The sequence below is a fragment of the Melospiza melodia genome, chromosome Z, assembly GCF_035770615.1.
Source record: "Melospiza melodia melodia isolate bMelMel2 chromosome Z, bMelMel2.pri, whole genome shotgun sequence".
In the NCBI taxonomy this organism is placed as follows: domain Eukaryota; kingdom Metazoa; phylum Chordata; class Aves; order Passeriformes; family Passerellidae; genus Melospiza; species Melospiza melodia.
In genome coordinates, this window is record NC_086226.1 from 7,272,725 (window position 1) to 7,295,067 (window position 22,343).

At 39.0% G+C, this 22,343-nt stretch overlaps 1 protein-coding gene across 4 annotated transcripts in view; it reads right to left on the minus strand.

The window, feature by feature from the left end:
• Positions 1–22,343, minus strand: part of KIAA1328 (KIAA1328 ortholog) — a 176,037-nt gene that overhangs the window by 51,811 nt on the left and 101,883 nt on the right. For all 4 annotated transcript variants that reach the window (XM_063181472.1, XM_063181474.1, XM_063181471.1 and 1 more), the window contains 2 exons: positions 9,775–10,460; positions 6,847–6,942 (listed from right to left, as the gene is read on the minus strand). In XM_063181472.1, coding sequence (XP_063037542.1) covers positions 6,847–6,942; positions 9,775–10,460 — 782 coding nt within the window. The remainder of the gene's footprint in view (positions 1–6,846; positions 6,943–9,774; positions 10,461–22,343) is intronic.

The following is a 22,343-nucleotide window of genomic DNA, read 5'->3' on the forward strand; positions in this document are numbered from 1 at the left end:
GTTCTTTATGCTGGGTAGGGCAAGCAAGCATCTGCTTCCACAAATACTGCCCTTTGAGAAGCTCAAAAGCTTTTTTCCCCGCGTTCCATCAGGGACCACAGTGCCATTTCCATGACATGCTGAGCTTTGAACCATTACCCAAATCAGACTATAGCATTTGGCAACCCAGTACACATCTGTCATGATAGACTGGTTAGTGGTCAAATGTTAAAGAAAACGTCATTAACTCTCTTCCATTGCTTCTAATACCCCGCCTTCCTCCAGATTATTTATAATCCCCACTAAACCCACCCTCTGTTTACAGTCTTCTAACACAACAGTGAAATACATACTGCCTGGAGATCTGTGTTGCCTTACACCACTCCCAACCATGTGGTACAACAAAAGATGTTCTCTCTCCATCAAAAGGCCTGATCCCTCCTGAAGCATTGATGCTCGAATTCAAGGTTAAAGGATTAAGACCTGAAGCACTGGGTACCAGAGGAAATGAAGCCAAATATCGAAAGAAACACAAAAATCAATCCTCTTCGCTGCAGGAGCAGTGTGAAGAACAAATCAGCTAGGCTGAATCTAAAATTTTCTCTGCATGGCTTTCAAAAATTAGCACTTTTATAAATATAATGGGTAGTCTGCAAAGCCTCAGCACCCGTGCAAAGCCACAGAGTTCAACTCAATACATCAGTATGGTCTGGGAAGTTTTATGCCAGAATAATTCAGTGGCAAATACACAAAGTCCACTTCAGAGAGAGCAAGAGCTGGGAAGTGAGTGAGAGCACATATGTTGTTATCTTTATACGTAGTCTGAAAATCTGCAAGTGGCAGAACCTAATATTTACTAAAGTTTGCCTTTTGCTTCAATTCTCTGAGTGCTGAAGTGCAGCCAAGGTCACAGGAGGGGTGGGGGAGTGGGTTTTAGCTTAGTGTAGCTGTGATCATGGGCAGAACAGCAGGGTACAGAGGATTTCTTGCTTAACTTTGTAATACCAATAGCTTTTGTTCTTAGTCCTGCCCCATCAGTTCTGATATAAGCTTTAAATGGCATGAAAGTTGTGCGGGTGGGTTTAAAATTTCCTGATTCAAAACTACCTTCCAGAACATTTTGTTTTATGAGGTTTTTCTTAACTTTTCCAACTGATAAATTTCTGGGACATATGAATGTCTAGATTAAACCAAGTATTCTCTTCATCCAAGATTACACATAAAAATAAAAAGTAACAAAACAGTATGTCTGAAAAAGTAATCCATTCCAATTTATAAAAATAGAATTCAGGTTTTCAAAATTCAATTCAGGCAGTAAACTAACAGTGTCTACATTTTCCCATAAAGGAGGCATCTGCAAATGACTTGCAAAAATGTCTCTCACTGTCTGCAAGTGTTGGCAAGGAACAAACTCCTTCAGGAGAGACATGCATTTCACATATTTCAACTCAAAGAAAAAAATTTCCAAGCATTTTCAGTTTTGATGTAGGATATTACCAAACCAAACCCATGCAGAATACTGGCAGCAAACACAAGTTTTGTGAAAATACCAAAATACTTTTTTTTTAACAAGCCTGATTTTTTTTAACAAGCCTGTTTTCACCAACTGCCCTCCTAAGGTTAGCAGTGTTTCTAATACCTGAGTGCCTGTGCTTTCTGAAGACCTCATCTACCTATTAAAACCACTTATGGCATTTTCTGCTTACATCTTACACCTCCAGTCACTCAGCAGGCTTCCTGCTCAAGGTTACTTCGGACTGCAATGGGAATGATGTAATACTGCTGTGTGCAGCAGACGTGATCATGAGAACAGAATCAGCATAATTCAGGTAAATGTTAGATAGGCAGCTTGAAATCACTGTTGCAGTTGAAAGTAAACCTGAAAATTAGATTAGTGAAGGAACCAGGTCAGCAGAAATGAACTCCACTCTCTCCAGTCCGATAAGGATCACTGCCTACCCTAACAAAAAAACCCCTCAACTTTAAATGCATGCATAGGTATATGTAAAAAATTGCCACACACTCCCCTTTATGCTTTTAGTAACCACATCAGAACAAAAACCTTCGCCCTGAACAAGAAAACCTACTACTTCCAGAGTCGGCACGTGGCACTAATGAAGCAGAAATGTGTGTCTAAGTCTGACTGTACCCTCCCATACGTCACAGCAGACTCCAGCAGCCATCTGTTGGAAGGATGCTGTGCCTATATATAGCCAGACACCACCACGAGAGAAAGAAAAACTCATATCTGCACCTAATTCAGCGTGTGCACTATTGGCAGATCTGCAAGCACTGTTTTTTTTTACCGGCCAAACAAGTGTTCGCTCCACAAATATCCTATCTAAAAATGATACAAAATTCAATGTAAAATTATCTGGAACAAGAAAGTAACTTGGTTGTTAAAAGGAGCACTAACAGGTGGGAAAGCAGCTTCCAGATACACAGATTTTATGGGCCATTTGCAAGCACAGTTGATTTCATCCCAATTTAATGTGCCAGTCTGCCAAAACAGCAAACAGAAAAAAAAAAAAAAAAAAAAAAAAAAATCCCAACAAACTATATTCGGTACATTTCTAAAAGTTGGCCAAGTCCTTTATAGATACACCTCAAGAGACCAAGGACAACTCAGAGATGACCTGGGAGTCTTGCACAAGGAGCCAATTGCAGCCCTGGTGAGAATTTCTCCTTTAGAGGCTCAGGATCTGGACACACCCCAGGAAGTGGCGGGTGACATGAGGAATGAAGAACTTAAAAGCAAACTCTTCATAGGAAACCAAATGGCTGCTACCATTGTTTTTCAATTCTCCTCAAAAACAGGAGTAATGGGGCCAGCAAAAGTCAGACCAGCAGTAGCAGAGCCATGCGATTGCATGTGATTTTTATTTTATATTTAAATTATTTCGAGGGGGAACTGAGTGAACAAACTTGGATATGCCTGGGACAGCAGGGGGAGCTGCGAGTCTGCATTCCTCTGCAGGTCTATTTAATTGCATTGAATATTTGGACAAAAGCACATCACCACAGAAAGATGCCTGCATGTCTAACAAGCCTCAGAAAAGCGAGTTCATAACAAAGCATTAAACAAGGAGCAACAGATAATTGTCACCTTTTCTCACTAGACAATAAAAATACTCACATCATAAACATAAAAATCTTTTAAAAGACCCCTGACAGCACTCCCTCCTGGAAATATCACCATAGCAATGAGCATCCAAGTACAGGGGGAAGTATCACTGAATCCTGTGCTTGATATTTTCGAGTAACTAAAAATACAAACTGGCAAAAATATGCATGGGTGATGTAGAATGAGGCACACAAACATAAAGAGCCTTCAATGAAATTAAAGGTGGCAAATTCCACCTGCAAATCTTCAATACCCCAGGATAAAATCCTTTCACCAGGTAGCATACATTGAATGAGTGCCTGCAGATAACTGTAAACACATCTGATAGCTGCTGTGTCCAACAATTCCTATTTGGAACGCTTTGCACAGGTTTGTGTAGAGGCTCAGTGGCAGAATTGTGTGAAATCCAAGGCAAAGATGCCTGTTGGAGGGGAGGCAATAAAGAGCCATACTAGCAGAGCCTCATAGGAAATCTGAGACTTGGAAAAGCAGGGAATCTTGAATGTTAAGATTTAGGCACACAGCAGCACTCTGGGGAGGGGTGCTTGCAAAGTGAAAAACTGTGTCTCCTCAAGCTGGTGCCATTAAATACATCTTATTTCCATGCCATTCAGATCAAAGTTAAGATTAAACGAGGGAGGGAAGAGTTTTAAAATTCCTTTCCCAGATGCAGATGTCAGGAGCACACACAAAAGCAGGTGCTGGGTGTATTGATCCTACTGAATGTGCATGGAGTGGGTACTTGAGCATGTACCAAGCATCTGTGTCTGGGAGATGGAAAGCACTTTGTAAAAGGCTGTTTTATGCTAAACAAATGCATCAGGTTATGTTTTTATTTTGAATATTTTAAAGCATCTTGCACATTGGGGCAGACTTGAAAAGAAATTATACAGACAACTTGCCATTAATTGCACAAGCTACCAACTCCGTAGCTGCAAATTGTCTGTGGGCTCACTTAGGAGCACTCCAAGCTGCTGAAAACCATCCTCAATAAAACCTGCTCTGACTGCTGCACCTTAGAGAAATGGAGATCCCGAATCTGAAGGTAGTTCAGGTCCCAAATGCTGGCCCAGCTGCAGCTAGGCAAAGGGACAGGCACATTTCTTCTCAACATCAGGGAAGGGACAAATTCAACACTGCAAATTCCTACCAGATTAGGTATCCAAACAGGCTGACATGGACAATGCTTGCTGACAATGACAACAAAAGTACCTTAATAGCACACGTACAAAACAAAACAGGCACCCTTTGAAAATCTGGCTATAGTTTGAAGTGGCCCCTGAGATCAAAGTTTTCATTTTCACTAACAGACTATGAGGAAACTCTGTATCAGAAATCAAACTCTGCACGGTATTTGCTTGTGGAATCTTTTTAGCTTTCTTCAATGAGGGAAAAAATTAATCCCTACAGGAGATGACAAGATGCCTTTTAAACTACATATCTCATTTCTGACTAAAATTACCTTTCAATAGTCTGGCAAGCTGCATGCTCCTATTTGGGTTTTTTTTTTTCATTAAGGGTTCCTCTATTATTTGTACCCATCCTATAGCATTTACGCTTGGCAGTGATGCACATTCCCTTGTCTACAATTCTTCCTACAGATAGTAAAGGATAAATTGCAATTAGATTTTTGTAATTGTAGATAATTAACTCAAAATGAGCTGTTAATTATATAAAAAAACTAATGTTTTTTCAGTTCTTGATTACATTATTTATTTTCCTTCTCACTTCAGCAAGTTTCCTATTGTAAAGGTATTTCACTATTTCCTTTAAAATACCAGGATATTTTTTAAGTAAGTTTTGCTTATTTGAAGACTGAAATCAAGTTCTGTGCTGTGAGATTTGCAAGAAGACCTCTCATGCATGCACTGGAAGTCAGAGAGGGCTGATTTTCCATTGGTGTTCCGTTGGAATTTGCTGTAACAAGAATTGTTTGATACATCAATTAAAAACTAAACACCACCACCACAAAAAAAAGAAATAATAATTTAAAAAAAGAGCTCCACATTATTAAAAAAAAAACCAAAACAAACTAAAAAATAAAAAATCAGAAAAAGAAAACACCAAAAGAGACAGTTAAAAAACGAATGTATGTCTACCAGCTCTTCCTCTTTTCTAAGACATGGCCACACACTCACACACTCTCCCTCTCTGTACTGAAGAAAACATCACTTACATATTCAAATGCATAAAAGAGATAAATGGACTTGTCTTCTACGGCCTCTTTAAGCCTTACATTAGAGTAAATTATTTAGGGACCATTCATCTGGTAACCTTTGCAAAACTGAAGATGGCATATAAGAAGAAAAACTTCCAAGTGTTTTGCTGCCAAACTTTGTAACCAGCTGGCATGGCACCTTGAGACTGCTCAAACACACAATAACTTTGAAAAATTACAGTAAATTAAACCAGGGGAATGAAGGTAGGGTGGGGAACCTTTTGAAATCTGGGACTCTCATTTTGTTAACACCACAGGTTTTCTTCATTTTCCCTGCTAGAATATGTAGATATTTGCAGGTTTTTGGTTGCCAAGAAGCTCTGCAGATGTTCTAGGTTACATTTTTCCTCCAAGGGGCTTAATGCTGCTGCATCTTAAACATGTCATGACTCTCCATCTTTTTTGCTACAGTGATAATACTTTGATCACTTCAGTTTGTGTGAAAATGAAAGAAAAAAGCATCTGAACACAACAAAGATATGCCAGTAACTCACAGCAGCCAAACACCTGGTTAAGCAGTGAAGAATTCCAAGAAAACTAACAACTCCTGCTGTTCTGGGGAAAAAAAATGTCTTATCCCTTTTCAATCGAAAGGGATCTCAGAAAGGAAAATAAAATTAGTATAACAAAGTTAAAAAATAAGAAAAAAATAAGGTATTGGACTCTTAGTTTATAAATGAATTATCAGTTCTTACACTATTCTCAGAACAGAGAAGTTTATTACTTTGAGGTATTCTCTCATTGCTAAAGAAGAAGTCATTCAAAGCACAGCTGCTCATCTTGTCCACCACGCTTTGGTCAAAAGAACACCTATAGTTACAGCACAGAACAAGAAGCTGTTACTTTCTGAGAAAAGGAGAAAACCTTTCCAGTTTTTATTTGTTGCTTTCCTAATAAGCCTGAATCTTTTTCCAGTGTTAACTTGAATGCGACAGGGTAGGACAGAAGGAAAGTACAATAGTGTACTGATTGAAGTTTTAAATAGCAAGCAGGATGGAGATAAAGAGCTAAATATTGGCTTAACTCTGCTTCCAGTTATTTCAGCGGTAGTTTGCTCTGATCACACTGAAGTAGAGGTGTAATGAGAGGTATTTAAAAAAACATGTAACTGTCACCAACCATGGAAGATCTACTTGAGAGTTAAAGGATAATGCATTATTTACATCAGGTCCAAATAAAGACTAAAGAGATATTCTGATCTTAATTTAAAAAGTAACAAGCAGCACCTAGAACAAAGAACTAAAACTAAGTTTTTGTGAAAACTCCATTTTGCACTGGGCTAAGAGGCGGCCCACAAAACCTGAAGCCTCTTCAGGAAGTCACCTAAACTTTGAGTAATAACAGGTCAGCATAACTATTGAGTTGACTCATAAAACACAGCAGCCAATGAATTTTACCCTTCCTGCAGAAAAAAAGCTCTTAATCTGAAACAAACACATGAACAAATACACTTGGCAGGCAACAGCACACTGTCAAGAAGATATACTGACCCTGTGAAGCACTTAGAAGTGAAGAGAGAAATTACCTTAGCCCCATGCTGCTGCCATTCATCATCAGAGCAAGATCTCTGGGTGCTTCAGCAACGGGCACATCTTCTGAGCCAGGTACAGGGCCTTTAACCCTGGAAAAGATAAGTTAGTTGCTTCTGCAGCTGGTCAAATCACACCAGGAACTTGCCACTAAAAGGTGACCTATGTGTCTACAAATGGGACACTTTTACACATTAAATGCTTTAGCAATTACCTTCATACTCTCAAATATACTTTTGTAGTGGAAGTCTGGTTCAGGCCCAGTGCCTTTGCTTCTAAGGGTTACCACAGGGGCAACCCCAGCCAGTGTAACCCAGTTGAGTATTAGCTTTTCAGCATTGGAAAGCGAAAACAACAGGGAAAACTCTGCAGTCTTTTTATAACAGAAACAGAAAAGTTTCATTTGCAGATTACAGCACCAGAGCTCAAAGGCATCATGTGTAAATGGCGTAGAACAGAATTTGTATAAGATGCTCATGTCTCCTCAAACTATGGGCCCACAAATGATGCTCCATTCTTAACAGATCACTCCACCTTCTCCTTTCTCTCCAACAGAGACAGAAAGTCAAGATAGAGGTATTTCTCCTTTTTTTGACTAAAATTCCTGTTCCCAAGCTTTGCTTTTACTGGGCTGCTCCAGTGAGGCTTGAACCAGGAGAAGCCACTGAACTGCACATACACACCATTTTTGATAGCTGAGTAACTATTTCACATGGAGAGTAGCTGCAAACTGAAACTACTACTGCCATGTGAGGCTAAGTAAAGAAATGTGGAAAATTAAAAGCAGTTATGATGCAGTGTGGCAGAAAAAATTATCAACTCACACTTTAACTAAAAGATTAGAAAAGTTTCTTGCCAATTACTGCAAGTGGTCAAACCTCTTATTTGTCATTCAATGAGAATGGACCTTAACCAGCACTCCACTCAGGCAGAAGGACAGACAAAAATAAATATTATCTGGAAAAAATGTTTTCTTGTATTGTTTTTTATGCTGTTATGATGTTCTAACTCAGTTAGAACCTCCTGACAATGAAGTAAAGGTTATTTGAGCTTAGGTAAACAAATTTTTATTGTTAGCAGTACATAAAATTACTCTGTTACCAAGTGCAAAATGAATTATATATTTGGAACTGAAACAGAACTGTGATGCCTAAGAGATTTACCTCTAAATATCAAGCATTTAATTCTAAAGATACTGAAATATTTTTAAGAGAAAACACATTATATTCCGGTTGTTTTCTTAGAGAGAATATGGCAAATCTGACTTTTCACCTGTGAAAAGAGATCACAAAAGTGCAAAGTCCTTAGATTGTTCATATATGGTTCTTTTCATAGAATTCTTTTTAGGTAGCTAAAGCTCTGTAAATCATAAAGGACTTTTTCCAGAAAAAAAAATGTAGCTACAATAGATATAATGGTACTAACAATCACATCATTACCGATATTTAAGGTGCATTTTTTTCGGAACTTACACCTCCAAACCTGAAAATTTTCCATTAGGAAAAAAAATGCACCAAAAAATTCAGTTTTTATGTCCTTCATATCTACTTGTTTTTCATTAGAGGGAGGCATGCACAGAATTAAGGTATTTGATGATTAAGAATCCATCTGTTCCTACTTAATTCTCACCTGAAGTCATAATCCTTTGTTAGCAACTTCAGTCATTTTCAACACACACATTTGTGATTTCCTCCAAGACAGGTACTTTTAGAGCCACATAAACACATTATTTTCAATGCAAACAACAATCCAAGAAGACAAACAAAAGACGACCTAGATTACAGTACTCTCTTTTACAGTCTGAAAAGTAACCAGGGGGCTGAAATGAAGAAGGGCAAGTGATGCAAGTGATGCATCCCTCCATGGTGGTTACAGCACACAGATGTAGGAAGTGGGTCATCTAATGCAGACTCTCATGGGGTGCTGCTAGCAGCTGCCATACTAAAACAGTATAGAAATATCCATCCCTGTGAAACACTCCTACCACCTCTTCCAAAAGACTGCAGAGTTTTCCTATTGTTTCTCCTTTCTAATGCTGAAATGCTAGTACTCAGCTGAGCTGCAAGGGCTAATTTAACCTGCTTCCATTCACTGCTCTGCTCACTTTAACAACATCATACCAAAAAAACAGTTGTTCCCTCTTTCTCAAAGACTATTTAGATTATCAGAAAAGTGTTACCTTCTGCAACAAACTCATAGGCCTTCATCTCACATTTCTATGGCTGCTCCATCTCCCTTCAAGTTTTAAGCAAATAATGTGTCTCAGTCTTGGCATTCTCCCTTTTCACTAACATTGCTGAAAAGAAAATGTCTTCACTACACTGCATTTCCTTCCTCTTCCATAAATATATGAGGGAAAACTCCATATATTTTTATATATTCCATATATGTAAATATATATATACACATATATATATGTGTCTGTGTACATATGTAATGATCTTCATCTTTTCTATAAAATAGACTCTTCCAGTCCCAACCTAGGAGAGTGCAACCCTTCAAAACTGACCTTTCCAAGGAAGGGAGAATGCCACATTTATGTCATCCACGCTCACACTGCTCTCTTGCCAAATGTCTGTATTCTTTTCAAGTGCCTACACTAAGATCAACTTCTCATTTTCTTCTACTGCTTCTCTTTTCCAACCTAGTCTTTTAGTAGTGTTTTTCTTCTGTCTTTCTTTCTACCACATACTGTTTTCCTCTGCTGCTTTCCACAGCTGTCATGCTGCTTCCCAACAGTATACACTAACAAACTAAAGTCTCCTCTCCTCTGAATCACTCTTAGAAATTGTGCCATAAGCCTTGCCTGTCTTGTTCCATTCTATTTATTGTTGCCTTTTTCTGTTCTCCCACTTAAATCAACTATTGCCCATGTGCTTATTAGAAATTTTAGAATTTTTTTAAATTGTAAGTCTCAAAATCACCTGTTATAATCCATACGGGATTGGTGTAGTTGCTGTTGTTTTAGGAGCAGTTTTGCTTCTTGCTTAGTCAATAAATGTTGGAGTCGTTCCTTTTCAATTTCCAGCTCCAGTTTTTGAAGAAGCAGCTTCTGCCTTCTTTCTTCATACAATCTTTTAGCCAGCTCTGTTTCCTTAGGGCCTGAGTCTGTGCTGTGATTCAGCCTAGAACCTCGACAGTGCCTGGAATGATCATGGGTCTTGTGAACTGTCCCCGAGTGTTTCCTAAGTACCTGGCTGACATAGCAGCTCTCTTCCACGCTCCCTGAGCTCCCCACATGCCTCCAGGCACAGCCATGGCTCACTTGCTGAGGGCATGCACTCTGAATTTCACTTGCCCTCTGGTTCACCTCCTGAGCTTGCTTTACATGGTGAGGGCTCCTCTGCTTGGCTGGGGAAATCACATTGTTGCGCTTTCTGTGCAAGTCGTTCTCCATCGGATACTCCTTCAGACATTCCTGATGGCTGTAACGCATCTCAGTCCTGTAATCGCGGTTATTCCTGCAAGGCTGAGACAACACAACACGGGCTGGGCTTACAGCCTTCGGTGCTCTGCTGTTCTTATGAAGAGTCCAAGGTCCTCCAAAAGCCAAGCAGGAGCTGTCCAGCCCCAAAGAGTGCTGCTGGCACAAGCTCTTCCCACTGGATACCTGCAACGGGAGAAACAATTTCCTGTCAATCACTAAAATTCATCTTTGTTCATCAATTTCCCTTGGTAAATGTGTTGTCCTCAAAGCAGAGCTGCTGGTCAATGTTGATGGACATGCAGCCAAACCCCACAAAATGTTTACCAGAACACGGACACAAATGTGCTATCAAATCTACATTTCATTCCATCTACACAACTGTAATAAATGCAAAACTACTGTCTGCAGGATCCTCAGCATAAAATGAGTCACTTCAGAGTATCAAGTAGTTGTAAGCATCCAGGGTTACATAAAATCAACTTGAAGAGTGGCAAAAAACATTAAATGTTAAGGTTTGAAAATGTTTAATTTTGAATACCGAGCCAAAAAATCCATTCAGCCACTATAAATACTCTTTGATTGGCTATTACACAGCAGGAGATTTGATGTAAAACATTTCACCTTGCACTGAATGGTATATTACTTACCGCTGGAAATTTGATGAGAGTTTTTGAAATATCTTTACAGAAACACAGATAAAAACCAACTACTTTCTGTAAAAAATGGTTGTACATCAAAAGCTGTCATTTAAATACAAAACATGTTTAAATACAGCTATAAACGTAAGCGATTCTTCAATTAAGCTGGGCAAGTGATTATAGTCTGATAAAACTCTGAAGAAAACAAGCAACTGTAATTCACATTTGTCAACCCAGTACAAGCAAATTCTAGTGGTTTTGTTATAGTCATGGATATTATGTAATAGACATCACAATTCTAGTTACATCCTGGAGTATCTTTGCACTAAGGCTCATCTAGGCAGTTAAGCATTTTAGCTTTTATGAACGTCACAACAGCAGTGTATCAGGCACACACATTTCTTTTGCTAGAATTGCACATTAATTTCAATAACAAACTGAATTTAAGCTCCTCCAGCCTTTGGGATCTTCCACAAAGATATGGGACTTTTTAATTACAGAAGCCAGATTTGTTAAAGATAGCAAAACCACTGCAGTGTAAGTGGTTCAGCAAGGAAATTTGGAATCCATTTATGAAAAAAAAGGTATTTTTTGCCCCCTGGGAATGCTTACAATAGAGAGGTGTTGTGCATATGGAGTGCAAGACAAGTCAGCCAGACCCAAACCACTTGAATTTAGGAATGCAAGAAAGCATCCAGCAATGATTAGAAGAGAGATATAATACAAATCTATGCAGCATTTATATGTATAATTTAGATTCTTTCTTTAATAAATAAACAAAATACCAAATATACTCTGCTGCCCTTCAAGACAACCAATTACAAGTTTCTTGTAGACTTCACAGAATATAAATTAATGTGAATTAGCACCTGAATACTGATATTTTATTATTTCCAGTTTTGTGCATACAAATATATCCTCTCTCCCATGTGATTGAAAGCCAAGGATGTCATGTTTTGCCCCAAAGGGCTCAGTGAGTTGGAGGCATTTGCATTAATGTCAGTGCTAAATGTCTGAGGAAAGTCTGGTGCTTGGACTGGGTGAAAAGTGCAGGACACTAAAATATTTTAAAGTCAGAGGGGCTGGCAGGGCAACTGAGCAGAAATGCAACATGCTGCCAAAAAGACGGAGTTTTGTTATTTATTATTTGCAGCATGCCATCCTTGTTGGCAATATTTTCCAGACAAATAAAGGCTACAGAGCCCTTTTAATCTGAATTAGACAATACAGAAAAGGACGATGCAGTCTCTCATTTCCCTCATCACCTGTTTCTGCTTATAGAGAATTTAGGGCACCTACAGGAAGAGGCTTTCAAGGTGGAGGGTTCTCCAGTCCCCATGGACAACAGAAGGTCTCAGATCTGAAGACAGTCTTAGAGCATCCTATCAGGGCTGGCAGTATGGGGTGGTCACAGAAAGCAAACACCTGTCTTTCTGCAGCCCATAAATAGTAGTTAAAAAGAACACTTAAAAAAAGGAAACTCAAATGATAAAAACGTCTGAGAACACCACCTTTATTTTAGCAGTTTGCTGACTGAAGAGACAAGAGAATGTTAAGAAATCTAAGCACATGAATGAAGATTTTACAAAATAATCATCAGGTTTAAGAATAAAGGTCCACATTGCAAATTAACTTCATGGCTGAGACTCTATTACGAGTCCCTGAAGGCCCTAAAAGAGAGGTACCAGTTAGCATTTGTTGACCTTGGCTGCCATTAAGTCTGCCCTGATGGTCTCAGAAATGGCATTGACATTTAAAGACTTCATAACAAGGCAGAGAAACTTTAATGTTATTTCACAGATACAATATGTTTGCAGGGGGGAAAATTCTCATTAATGTCATTGAATGTGAGTGGGATTTTCTTACTTCTTTAGAAGGAGGAGGTCATGTTAGGCAGAAGGCTGAGTTCCAACATGCCTTTGATGGCTACTCAGTACTTTTCAGGGTCTAACTCCAAAGAAAAATTAACTATTGGGAGTCAGAAACTAGTTAGAAACAACTTTTTTTTTAGTAATTTGTGGGTTTTCTGCTAAAGCCATAATTGAAAATACAGCTGGATGGTAGACACTGCAAGGAAAATGGACTGACATTTACACTTTTGAGGGATGAAAAGAGACTGGTGCATGACATGACAGACCTGCAAAATGCAGGCCAGATAAAGGGGAAATGTAGAGGAAAGAAACATTGTGAAGACCCACCTACTTCTGTGAGTCTAAAGACACACAAGCATAAGGAATCAGGTAATTTTACAAGATGAGTTTAAGAAAGATATTGCCTGCGGGAGGCCTGGAAGCCATGACGGGCCATGGGAACAGCTGTGCTCGCTCCTCCACGCAGCTCTTCCAGGCTTGCTGTGCCGCATTTAAAGATACAAGTCCCTCTAACTGAGGCTTAAACAAACTCAGACTGCTCCTTGTAAGGTAAGGAGTTAATAAGACTTGATCAGATGTCAAACTCTTGTGAAACAAGGAGATACTAAAAATGGTTTTAATAATCTTTAGAAGGATTTAAAGACGGAGACACGTGTGGAAGTCTGCAAAGACTTTACTGCAACCCCAGTAATTTTTGCTCAGGGATTCAGCGCAGAGCTTAAACAAACACCCAGTCCTTAAAACTTCCTACAAACAGACAAACAGTACACCAGTTTTATGCACGCAGCATTATGATCTCTGCAAATTGTTCTTAAATGCAACTTGTGTGCTTTGCAGTTCTAATTCACAGCGCTGGCAAAGGAAGCACAGTTACAGACTGGTTCCAGCACAAAGGGCTTTGTACTGCAAGGAATGAACTAGTAATGAAGCATGTCTTCACAATACCAGCACAGGCAAGGTCTGGACAGATTTCATCACATGTACAAACATGTTTAAGAAATAGCCCAAAATCGTTACCTTGAGAAGTCCTGCATTCTGAGGGACAAAAGCTGGCATCCCAGCTTTTGTAAATACAATGTAAAATACAATGCTGTTAGAGCAAAATTGCTGGAGATGCTAACAGCGTTAGGAGTTTAGTTCATAGCACCTGGGGCTGTAGTTTTTAGCTGAAAAACTATGTCTGAATACTGGCAAAAGAGACAATGAAGTAAAATAATTCTCAGTTGTATCTTGAGGACATTTCTCTAATCTGGATTTTCAGCTCAGGAGTTACTTTTGGTGGGGTAGAAAGAGTGGAAGGAACATGTTGATTCAGAACTAGTTTGTTTTGCTGATCTAAGTGGGGACGCTGAAGGAAACCCAGAAGAATGAACAGAAGCAGCAACCAGAGGAGAAATTCAGAGATGTAAAGATATTTAAAGATGACACAGAGACACACAGAAACACCTTCAAGAGCACCACGGGCACATACCTAACGGCATATACTCTTCACCAGTGTAGCTGTTCTTTGGACATGATCTGCAAAATTTATTAAGAAAAATTTGTTCATTGGAAGCATTGTCAAGTCCTGGCATAGGCTGCCCAGGGCAGTGGTGGAGTCACCAGCCCTGGAGGTATTTATGAGACATGCAAATGTGATGTTTGATGACGAGTTTTAGCGGTGGACTTGGCAGCGCTGGGTTAATGGTTGGACTCAGAGGTGGTTTCCAACCTAAACAATTCTGTGATTCCATCAGTGACCCAGATGACACCCTCACTAAGGTATACAACCTAAACCTGGAACTCAGTCACCACTCTGAATGCCTGATATATGGGTCTCATCTGAATAAAGCTTGGCTTTGGGGTTCAGGTCTATCAACAGTATAAGCACTTGCTTTTGTCAGCAAAATGAGGCAAAATGAGCTTATTATAAATAAACTCAGATAGGATATTGGGGCAACAGAAATCCTGTTTTTAAGAACAATTACATCAAATTATAGGACTGTTTGAAGTAACGTTATCAGTGATTAAGGAGCTATTCTTTCCAAGATTCTGTAAGAATTTAACAGGGAGAATGAAAAACCATAAAGATTTTAAAGTATATTAGTAGGATCTACTGAAGTCTATAAATTTTTTTCTCTAACTCATATAACCCTTTGTTAAAATCTTTACCATAAATAACCCAATATCAGTTATTACAAAGTGCCATGTAATACTACAGCAACTGTCTCTGTCACTACCTAAGATAAATACAGTAGATAACTCCTAAGGTAAGCCAACCATTTTTCAAGCAAGAAACAAAGCACTATTTTCTGTAGAAATTATGTATAGCTATGATTGCCATATTCCACTGAATAAAACAAGTGGTCTCAAATGAAAAATACTGTGAATGACAGACACCAACCTGTATTTTTCCTGTAGAAATCTACTGAACACAACATACTGAAAAGGCGTAGCTAAAAAAAAAACGTAGTATCACATCACAAAAAAAGTGAATCTATAGCTGCTAGCTGACAGCCGAGGAACACCTCCTATATTTGTGCTGCCTTCAGTATTTTTTCTCCTCTTTGTTAAGAGGGTTTGAGCTGGCATGCCAGGTGCACAAAAAAACCTGCATTCAAAGTAGCATGTGAGCATTTGCTGGCGCTCAGCTTTAAGTGTATATTTTGCATTCATAAACATGCCACCCTTCTTCTCCAGCTACCCAAACACTGTTGATAATTGCTAACAAAGGCTCCCATTTCAGATCAGCAGACTGGTTTTACGCTGCCTGATAAGGCAGTTAATAATACAGTGCTCCAAGAAAACTAAAGAGAGGTGCCTGCGTGCCAAGTCTTGGAAGTCATTGTGAGCAAAATGTCCATTAAGCCCACACAGTACCCACATGTGGCAGTCCAATATCTGCCACTAAATTTAAGCAAACATGTTTGCTTTTCAAAACAAAAATGTATCATTCCTGTTTGCAGTATAGAAACATGCCACTACACTAATCTTGACAGTACCGGGTCCAACTATTAAGATTCAATGTGCTGCCAACATTATAAAAATAATAATAAAAAAAAATCCCAATCTTCTGACTTCAATTTTTTACTTCTGCCCTTTATTTTACTGAAGAATCAGTAGTTCAAGACCTAGATAAATATTTCAAAAACTATACTATTTGTGAGCAGAGCAGGTCACTACCATTTCCCAGTGCATTTGGAGTTCATGTGAAATAAGGGCAAAAGAGTGATGAGCTGCATTTTTAACATGGGCATATACAGAATAGTTGTCTAGCTGATAGAGAATGTGTAATGCAACATCTGCACCGTACGCCTTGCCAAAGCCCATCCCAAATAAATGTAGTGCATTCTCCCTAGTGCAATTAACTCTTGTACTCTGGCAGGTTGTGCTAGAAGATCATCAAGGTAGATTACCTTCCAGCATATGAACTAAATACTTACAGGTGTTATATCATCAGTTATTACTTACAAACTTCTGCATTTAACAAGACATCCAGGCAAATGAATGATCTAATTTATGAATTATTTATAAGAATTTCACAGCATGCTCCTGGCGTCATCCATGGCCTTTTCCAGGTCATATGACACCAATTAGAGCTGAATTTTAAATTATTCAATAACCTGAACTCTCTTGTCATTTAACATATAGATATCAATGCAGTAAACAAGTTAAGTCTAATGGGCCCTGGAGGTTTGCGTTCCTCCACCCATCAGCAGCAGAGGCTGTATGCTACCACTGGAATAGAAAATAATAGAATGCAGCAGTCAAAAACATTTGCAAGGTTTTAATAAGTTATTTTGCCTCCCTTAGGGATTTTTGTATAACTTACAAGCCTTGAATCTAAAACATATTAAAGTCCTTAGCTATGTGCTTTCAAAACAAAATTAGGACATAGCAAAAGAGCAAGTCTGACACTAACCCTAATTTAGGCCCTTAATTTGAAATGTAGTGGAAATTATGGAGTAAGCAAGATTTACTATGCACAACTCATTACCTTCAGGCTCTCCTACAGTACAGCCAAAAATAGCCCCTCTCCCAACACAGATACACCTGCCTATAAAGATAAGGCTACACAGAGGAAAATGGAAATTTTAATTTAACAGCTATCAGTTGACAGTGCACAGCTGGGGTGCATCTCGTATTCCTCAACATTTGGGTGGCAAAAAGACTTCCACCATTCATCTGTCCCAATAATAGCACTGGACACACTTGTGATGTAGAAACCCATCAGGATTTGGGTACTTGCTTCAAGACATCACATTTCAGAGAGGTTTATGGTTGCACCACATCATAAAAAAAAAAAGTGAATGTAACAGCCTCCAAAGCACAGACACAATAAAAGATATCTTAAAACCATCATTTTCCATGATGACTACAAGAAGAACAAGAAGACATCAACAACAAAGATGATGAGATGAAGAGCATTATTAGATATTTTATTGTGCCGCAGTGTGAAGTCTACAGGAAATGCATGGCAAGCAAGCCATGTCCTGGCTCCAAATCTCATGAGCCTGGGAGCATCACCCCCTCTTCATTGCTGACCCACCCTGAGAAGTCCAACTCATATGGGAGAAAACTTCTGAGACTGGGGGTGCTCAGTACAAGCCTAAACCCTGCCTAGCACCAAGAGACTTATTTTTACAGCACCTGTGCCTCAGCTTTCTGAAGGCTGCTAAACTAAACACCAGATCCACACCTCCAGATGGTGACGTGCAGACCCCTGTCTTGGAGGACCCAGCAACTGCATTCATCTGCACACACATTTCCTTTGCCCACTGCTCTGCAAGGATTAAAAAGTTTACTGAGATCTATCCAACACCAAAAGGAAAAGATAGAAAGGGAGATGCTCAGCTTATCCATTTAAACACTATAGCAAGAAGTTCTCTAGCTACTGCTGTCAAGATAAATGCCCAAAAAATGATGTTGAGAAAACATCATGCCAAATAAGTAAAAACACACATATCCAAAATGTCTAGCCAGATTAGCAAGAATAAGGATTTAGATAAAGCACACAACATTGGATTTTCTGCTCCCTGACCTTATCATAGGAGGGTGCTGCAACAGAGTTCTCTGTGGTTTTATAAACTTTTTAAACTTTTTAAGAAAAATAGCAGAGAGGGGGGAAAAAAGACAACTGCCTAATCTCTCAGCACACATTTTAAGAACACACAAAAATAGCTATAAGGGATTTTATTTTGGTTGGCAGCCAGATTTAACTTCATTGCTACACTGGGCAGTATTTGATTATTTCACATTAAGGGTAGTAACATGTTGGATGATAAGAGGGAAGTTCATATTGGTTTTCATTAAAGAGTAATATCCACCATGTATTTGGTTTTTCAAGGTAACTTTTTCAAAGTTATTTTAAAAAGCAAATAGTTTTCCACTTGGAATCACAAGTTTAGCATATCACAGGCTACACATGTTCCCAGCTATTGCCAGTCTCTTTAGAATTCAATCAACATTTGCTCCAAAGTCATGCTTTCATAGTTCTAGTCACAAGACAAAAGGGCAAATATACTGTGACCCTTCTAAATAGCCCCAATTGCTGTGATCAAACAGAAGCCACATACTGATGTGGAGAAGAAGGTTCAGAGTTTGATGTGTGAAGATTACTGCAGAAGTAGACACTGAATCAGCATTTGCCAACATGCACCTCACCATGACAGTCAATATCACCTTTCCCCTGTATTTGCAGTAGGGATAATTCTGGTACCCAGTGGGCAAGGATGAATTTTAAGCAACAGCCACTGTTCACTCTGAAAATTACAGAAAGTTTTACTTCCTTCACGTGGCTCCAGCTGCGTCCCTGGGGTATGGACAAAGGCTTTAAAATATTTTTGCAACACAAAGAAAGGAAGAGATGACATCTAGGAATTAAAAGCATGTTCAGAAGTAGGGACAGTGTTTTGGGAAAAGAAGGAAAAAAACCCCACAAAACAACTAGAAAGTTATTTAAATAATAAAGAAATCCCACACACGCAAAAGCATAAAATCTTTTGATTTTAAGAGTGGAAAGGTGTGCCTAAGCAAGCGCTTTCTGTCAGGAGTGTCCTTGCACTAAGAGCTAGACAGCATTTAGATTCTGCTAATGATCCCATCTCTGGGAAATAATTCATAAAAAGTAAACAGTAATTTTCATATGCCTGCCCTTTTGATCTTACATTTGTAGGGAGTATCCTGAGGCTAGCCATGGGCGCCCTCGTGGCTCTGGCTGATTGACCTCTAATCTGCCCCTCAAGTAACGATCATGCCAAGGAATGACAACAAGAGTTGCAGACATTTCAGTGCAATCTCATTAAAGACAGACTGACTTCATCTTGTCAAAGAAGAAGTTTCACACAAGAAATAAAAGCTTTTTAGAGGGATCATTTTATTTTGTAATGATGCTGTTCTTCAGAACAAAGACTGGAACAAGACTAATGCACCAGGACCTGACTGGTACAGAGCTTTACATTAACTGGCCAAATGCTGGTCCAAGACACAGTTATGTGGTAAACAGTCTTGGTAGCAGAAAATTAAGACTGTCTTCTAAAATAATCAAGTCCGAACCATAGTACTTGACCTCTCCACATTTCAAAAAAGTACAGATACCATTTATAAGATAGCAGTTGACTAAGTGACTGCTCATATCTCATCAGCCACACAAGGCTGTGAGTTTTGATATCCCAGCCTGTGTGGTTTCTTTACCCCATTCTAACCCTTAGTAAATGTAAGAGAGGTCCTTATGTCCCTATATCTCACTGGGTATGAAGCTAAGAGAGAAAACAGCTGGTCCAGAGCAGCTGACATCCAGAAACTCACTGTCCTGCCAAAACTTGCTATCATGCTAAGGTGAATAATTGATTGAAAAAAGGGAGTGAAGAAACTACAAATTAATCTGCTGGAATCCAAAGAAATGGGAGCACACACTATTTCCTATTAGAGTAATACTGAAAAAACATGCAACACACACTGCAACAATGCAACAGAGAGATAAATGAACAAGTAGCAATAGAGCATTAGAGCTGCCACCAAAGTGCTTAGAACACTAAGTTGTACCTGAATGGTGGCACAATTCTATCATGGGCATATATATTGCATATACATTATGCTTCCACTTCCTGTTTCAGTCTTTCCACTGTTCATATCCCTGCTCTTGTCAGACTCTCTTGCCTCAGCAAGAAGTCAACATCTTAATTTACAGTTAAGTAAGAAAATCGCTCTTCAAATTGAAAGGATTTGATTTTTTTTTTTTGATACATGTAACTGGAAGTTTTTTGCAAACTACAACAAGTCCTGAAGAAGTTACACCTAAGCCTGATACCTCATGATCTCTTACCTAATCTGATAGACTCCGCATTGGACACAAGTCTCTGAGACCTCTGAGCAACACAGGCAAATGATCTCATGGGAGTCTGGAAGGCTCAGCTTGCTGAACATAAAAATTCAAGGTTCTCTTGGCACACAGGCTATGATTTCAGTGAGAGATTAAATGTTTTCTCTTTGGCAGGCTTGCAGTATGTCAAACAGGTACGTAAATTAACTAACAAAAGACTGCATGCAAAGTTGAACCAAGGAATAGGAACAGGCATGGAGAAAATAGCAATCTCTCATTCCTAGGGTAAGCCAGCTATTGTCTTTTGAAGCTCACCACCAACATGCTGACTCCACAACATTCCTACACTTGAAATGCCACAATGGATGTCCCAGCAGACATTCCATGTATGGCTGAGACTCCTTAAAAGCTGAGGGCATTCTGAAGAGGGTTTAGTACTGTTGGAGGTGGCAACCACTGACAGAGGGAAGTGACCTCTGATATATCAAGCTACAAAGATCAACTTCCTCTTGACCTATGGAAATGGATATTTTACAGTCCTGCTTAACACCATAAAGTATAGCAATATTGTCACAGCTATTATTTGCATAAAATGGTGCTAGATGTGTTGTAGAGCAGTTTGACAGTCCAGCCTAATGGGTCTCAGCTGCAGAATATTGATATAAAGGCTCTTCTATAGTAACCATAGGCCATTAGGTTGTCTGAATGGACATCCATCACTACCAGCTTGTGTGAAGAAGAACATTAAGTTAAAAAGGCATGACTAAGAATAAATTGAAAGGCCCTTCACTACTCCAGGGCAGCAGTGACTTTGTGAGGCAATTGCTTTCACTCCATGGCACTGTGGTCTGGACAGACAGACCAAATAAAACCAGCCACAGGTTTATTAAAGTGAGTTCAGTTTCATAAAGCTCTCAAAGTCTCAGCAACTGCAAGAGCCAGAGGAAACAGGACATCCTTGCACAAAGCCGGGCCTTGGTCACAGGCACACAAAAATATGCAATGTAACCATGTTAACATAGTCCCACATTAATAGTTAGCAAAACACTGTGCCCTGCTTACAAGCTGCAGGACAGGGACATGGAAGGACAGTTTCCAGCTGTGAACCCCTACATTATAATCCTTTCAAGTTGCAGATGTGGACTTTCCTTTCAATAGAGAACCATTATTTTGTTGTGTTGTACCAATTTAAGAGTTCTATTGTGATAAGCAGGTAATCCATACCTCTTCTGTGCCATTTCTAGCCAGTATCGTAATACACATGCATACAAAAAACAGAAAAATCTATTTCCCACATGACAGCAATTAATGCAGCATATATAAGACACTTGAAATTTGACCTTAATTATCCTCAAGCAGGGAACCAATTTTTGATGGGAATTTTTTTTCCCAGGGTAAACCATAGAAGCTTGTGGTTTTTATATTTTACCTTTCCTGTGGTTTATCCTTCCCCACTTTGTAAACTCAGTCTGTACAGTAAGACTGCACAAATGCTGAAAGCAGAAACAGCCTATGATGCAGAAAGCAGAGACAGGCCATGATGCCAAAAGGTATAAACTTTTGAAGTTCTGACAAAATTCTAATGCAAAGTTGAATCCTCTATCTGGGTTCCCAGGCCACTTCTCTGGATAGAGTTAGTTAATAAATGTATTCTGATTACCAGGCTTAAGCCTTTCTTATTCCATTTGAAAGAGCTGCACTTCAGCTCTCCTCCTTAAACTCTGGATTCAACAAAGAATAGTAACGCTTTGAGGCTGAAAATCTCTAAAACCACTCAGTGCCAACTTTAACAGAAGCAGAATTAGGTCAACAGTAAAATTCACTCCCTCCAGGAACAGAGTTTGAACCATCCACTTGAGCAGAGAAGAAATTCTCACTCACCGCATGTTTTCATATCTGTAAAGTCCCTTGGGATTTGTAAATAGTAAAAAAAAAAAAAAAAAAAAAAAATTCCAAATATTGTTGTAGAGCAGAAAGTGCTATCCTACTGGAGAAGTAAAAAAACCCCAGAGATTGTGCATCCCTCATAGTTACATATTAAATAAATACATCTTTTGAAGTGTCACAACCTTGATGGGGGAAAAGACATGAAGTCACAAGTATTCAAAAGAACTGAGTGGGAGGGGAAAAAAAAAAAGGAAGCCGGGAAAAGAGTCAAGAAGAAACCCAAATCACATTGGTCCAGTCAGGTATTTAAAATTAATTTTCTTTAATTAACCGAACTGTAATACAAATTAAAACTGAATTTCTTGTTCAT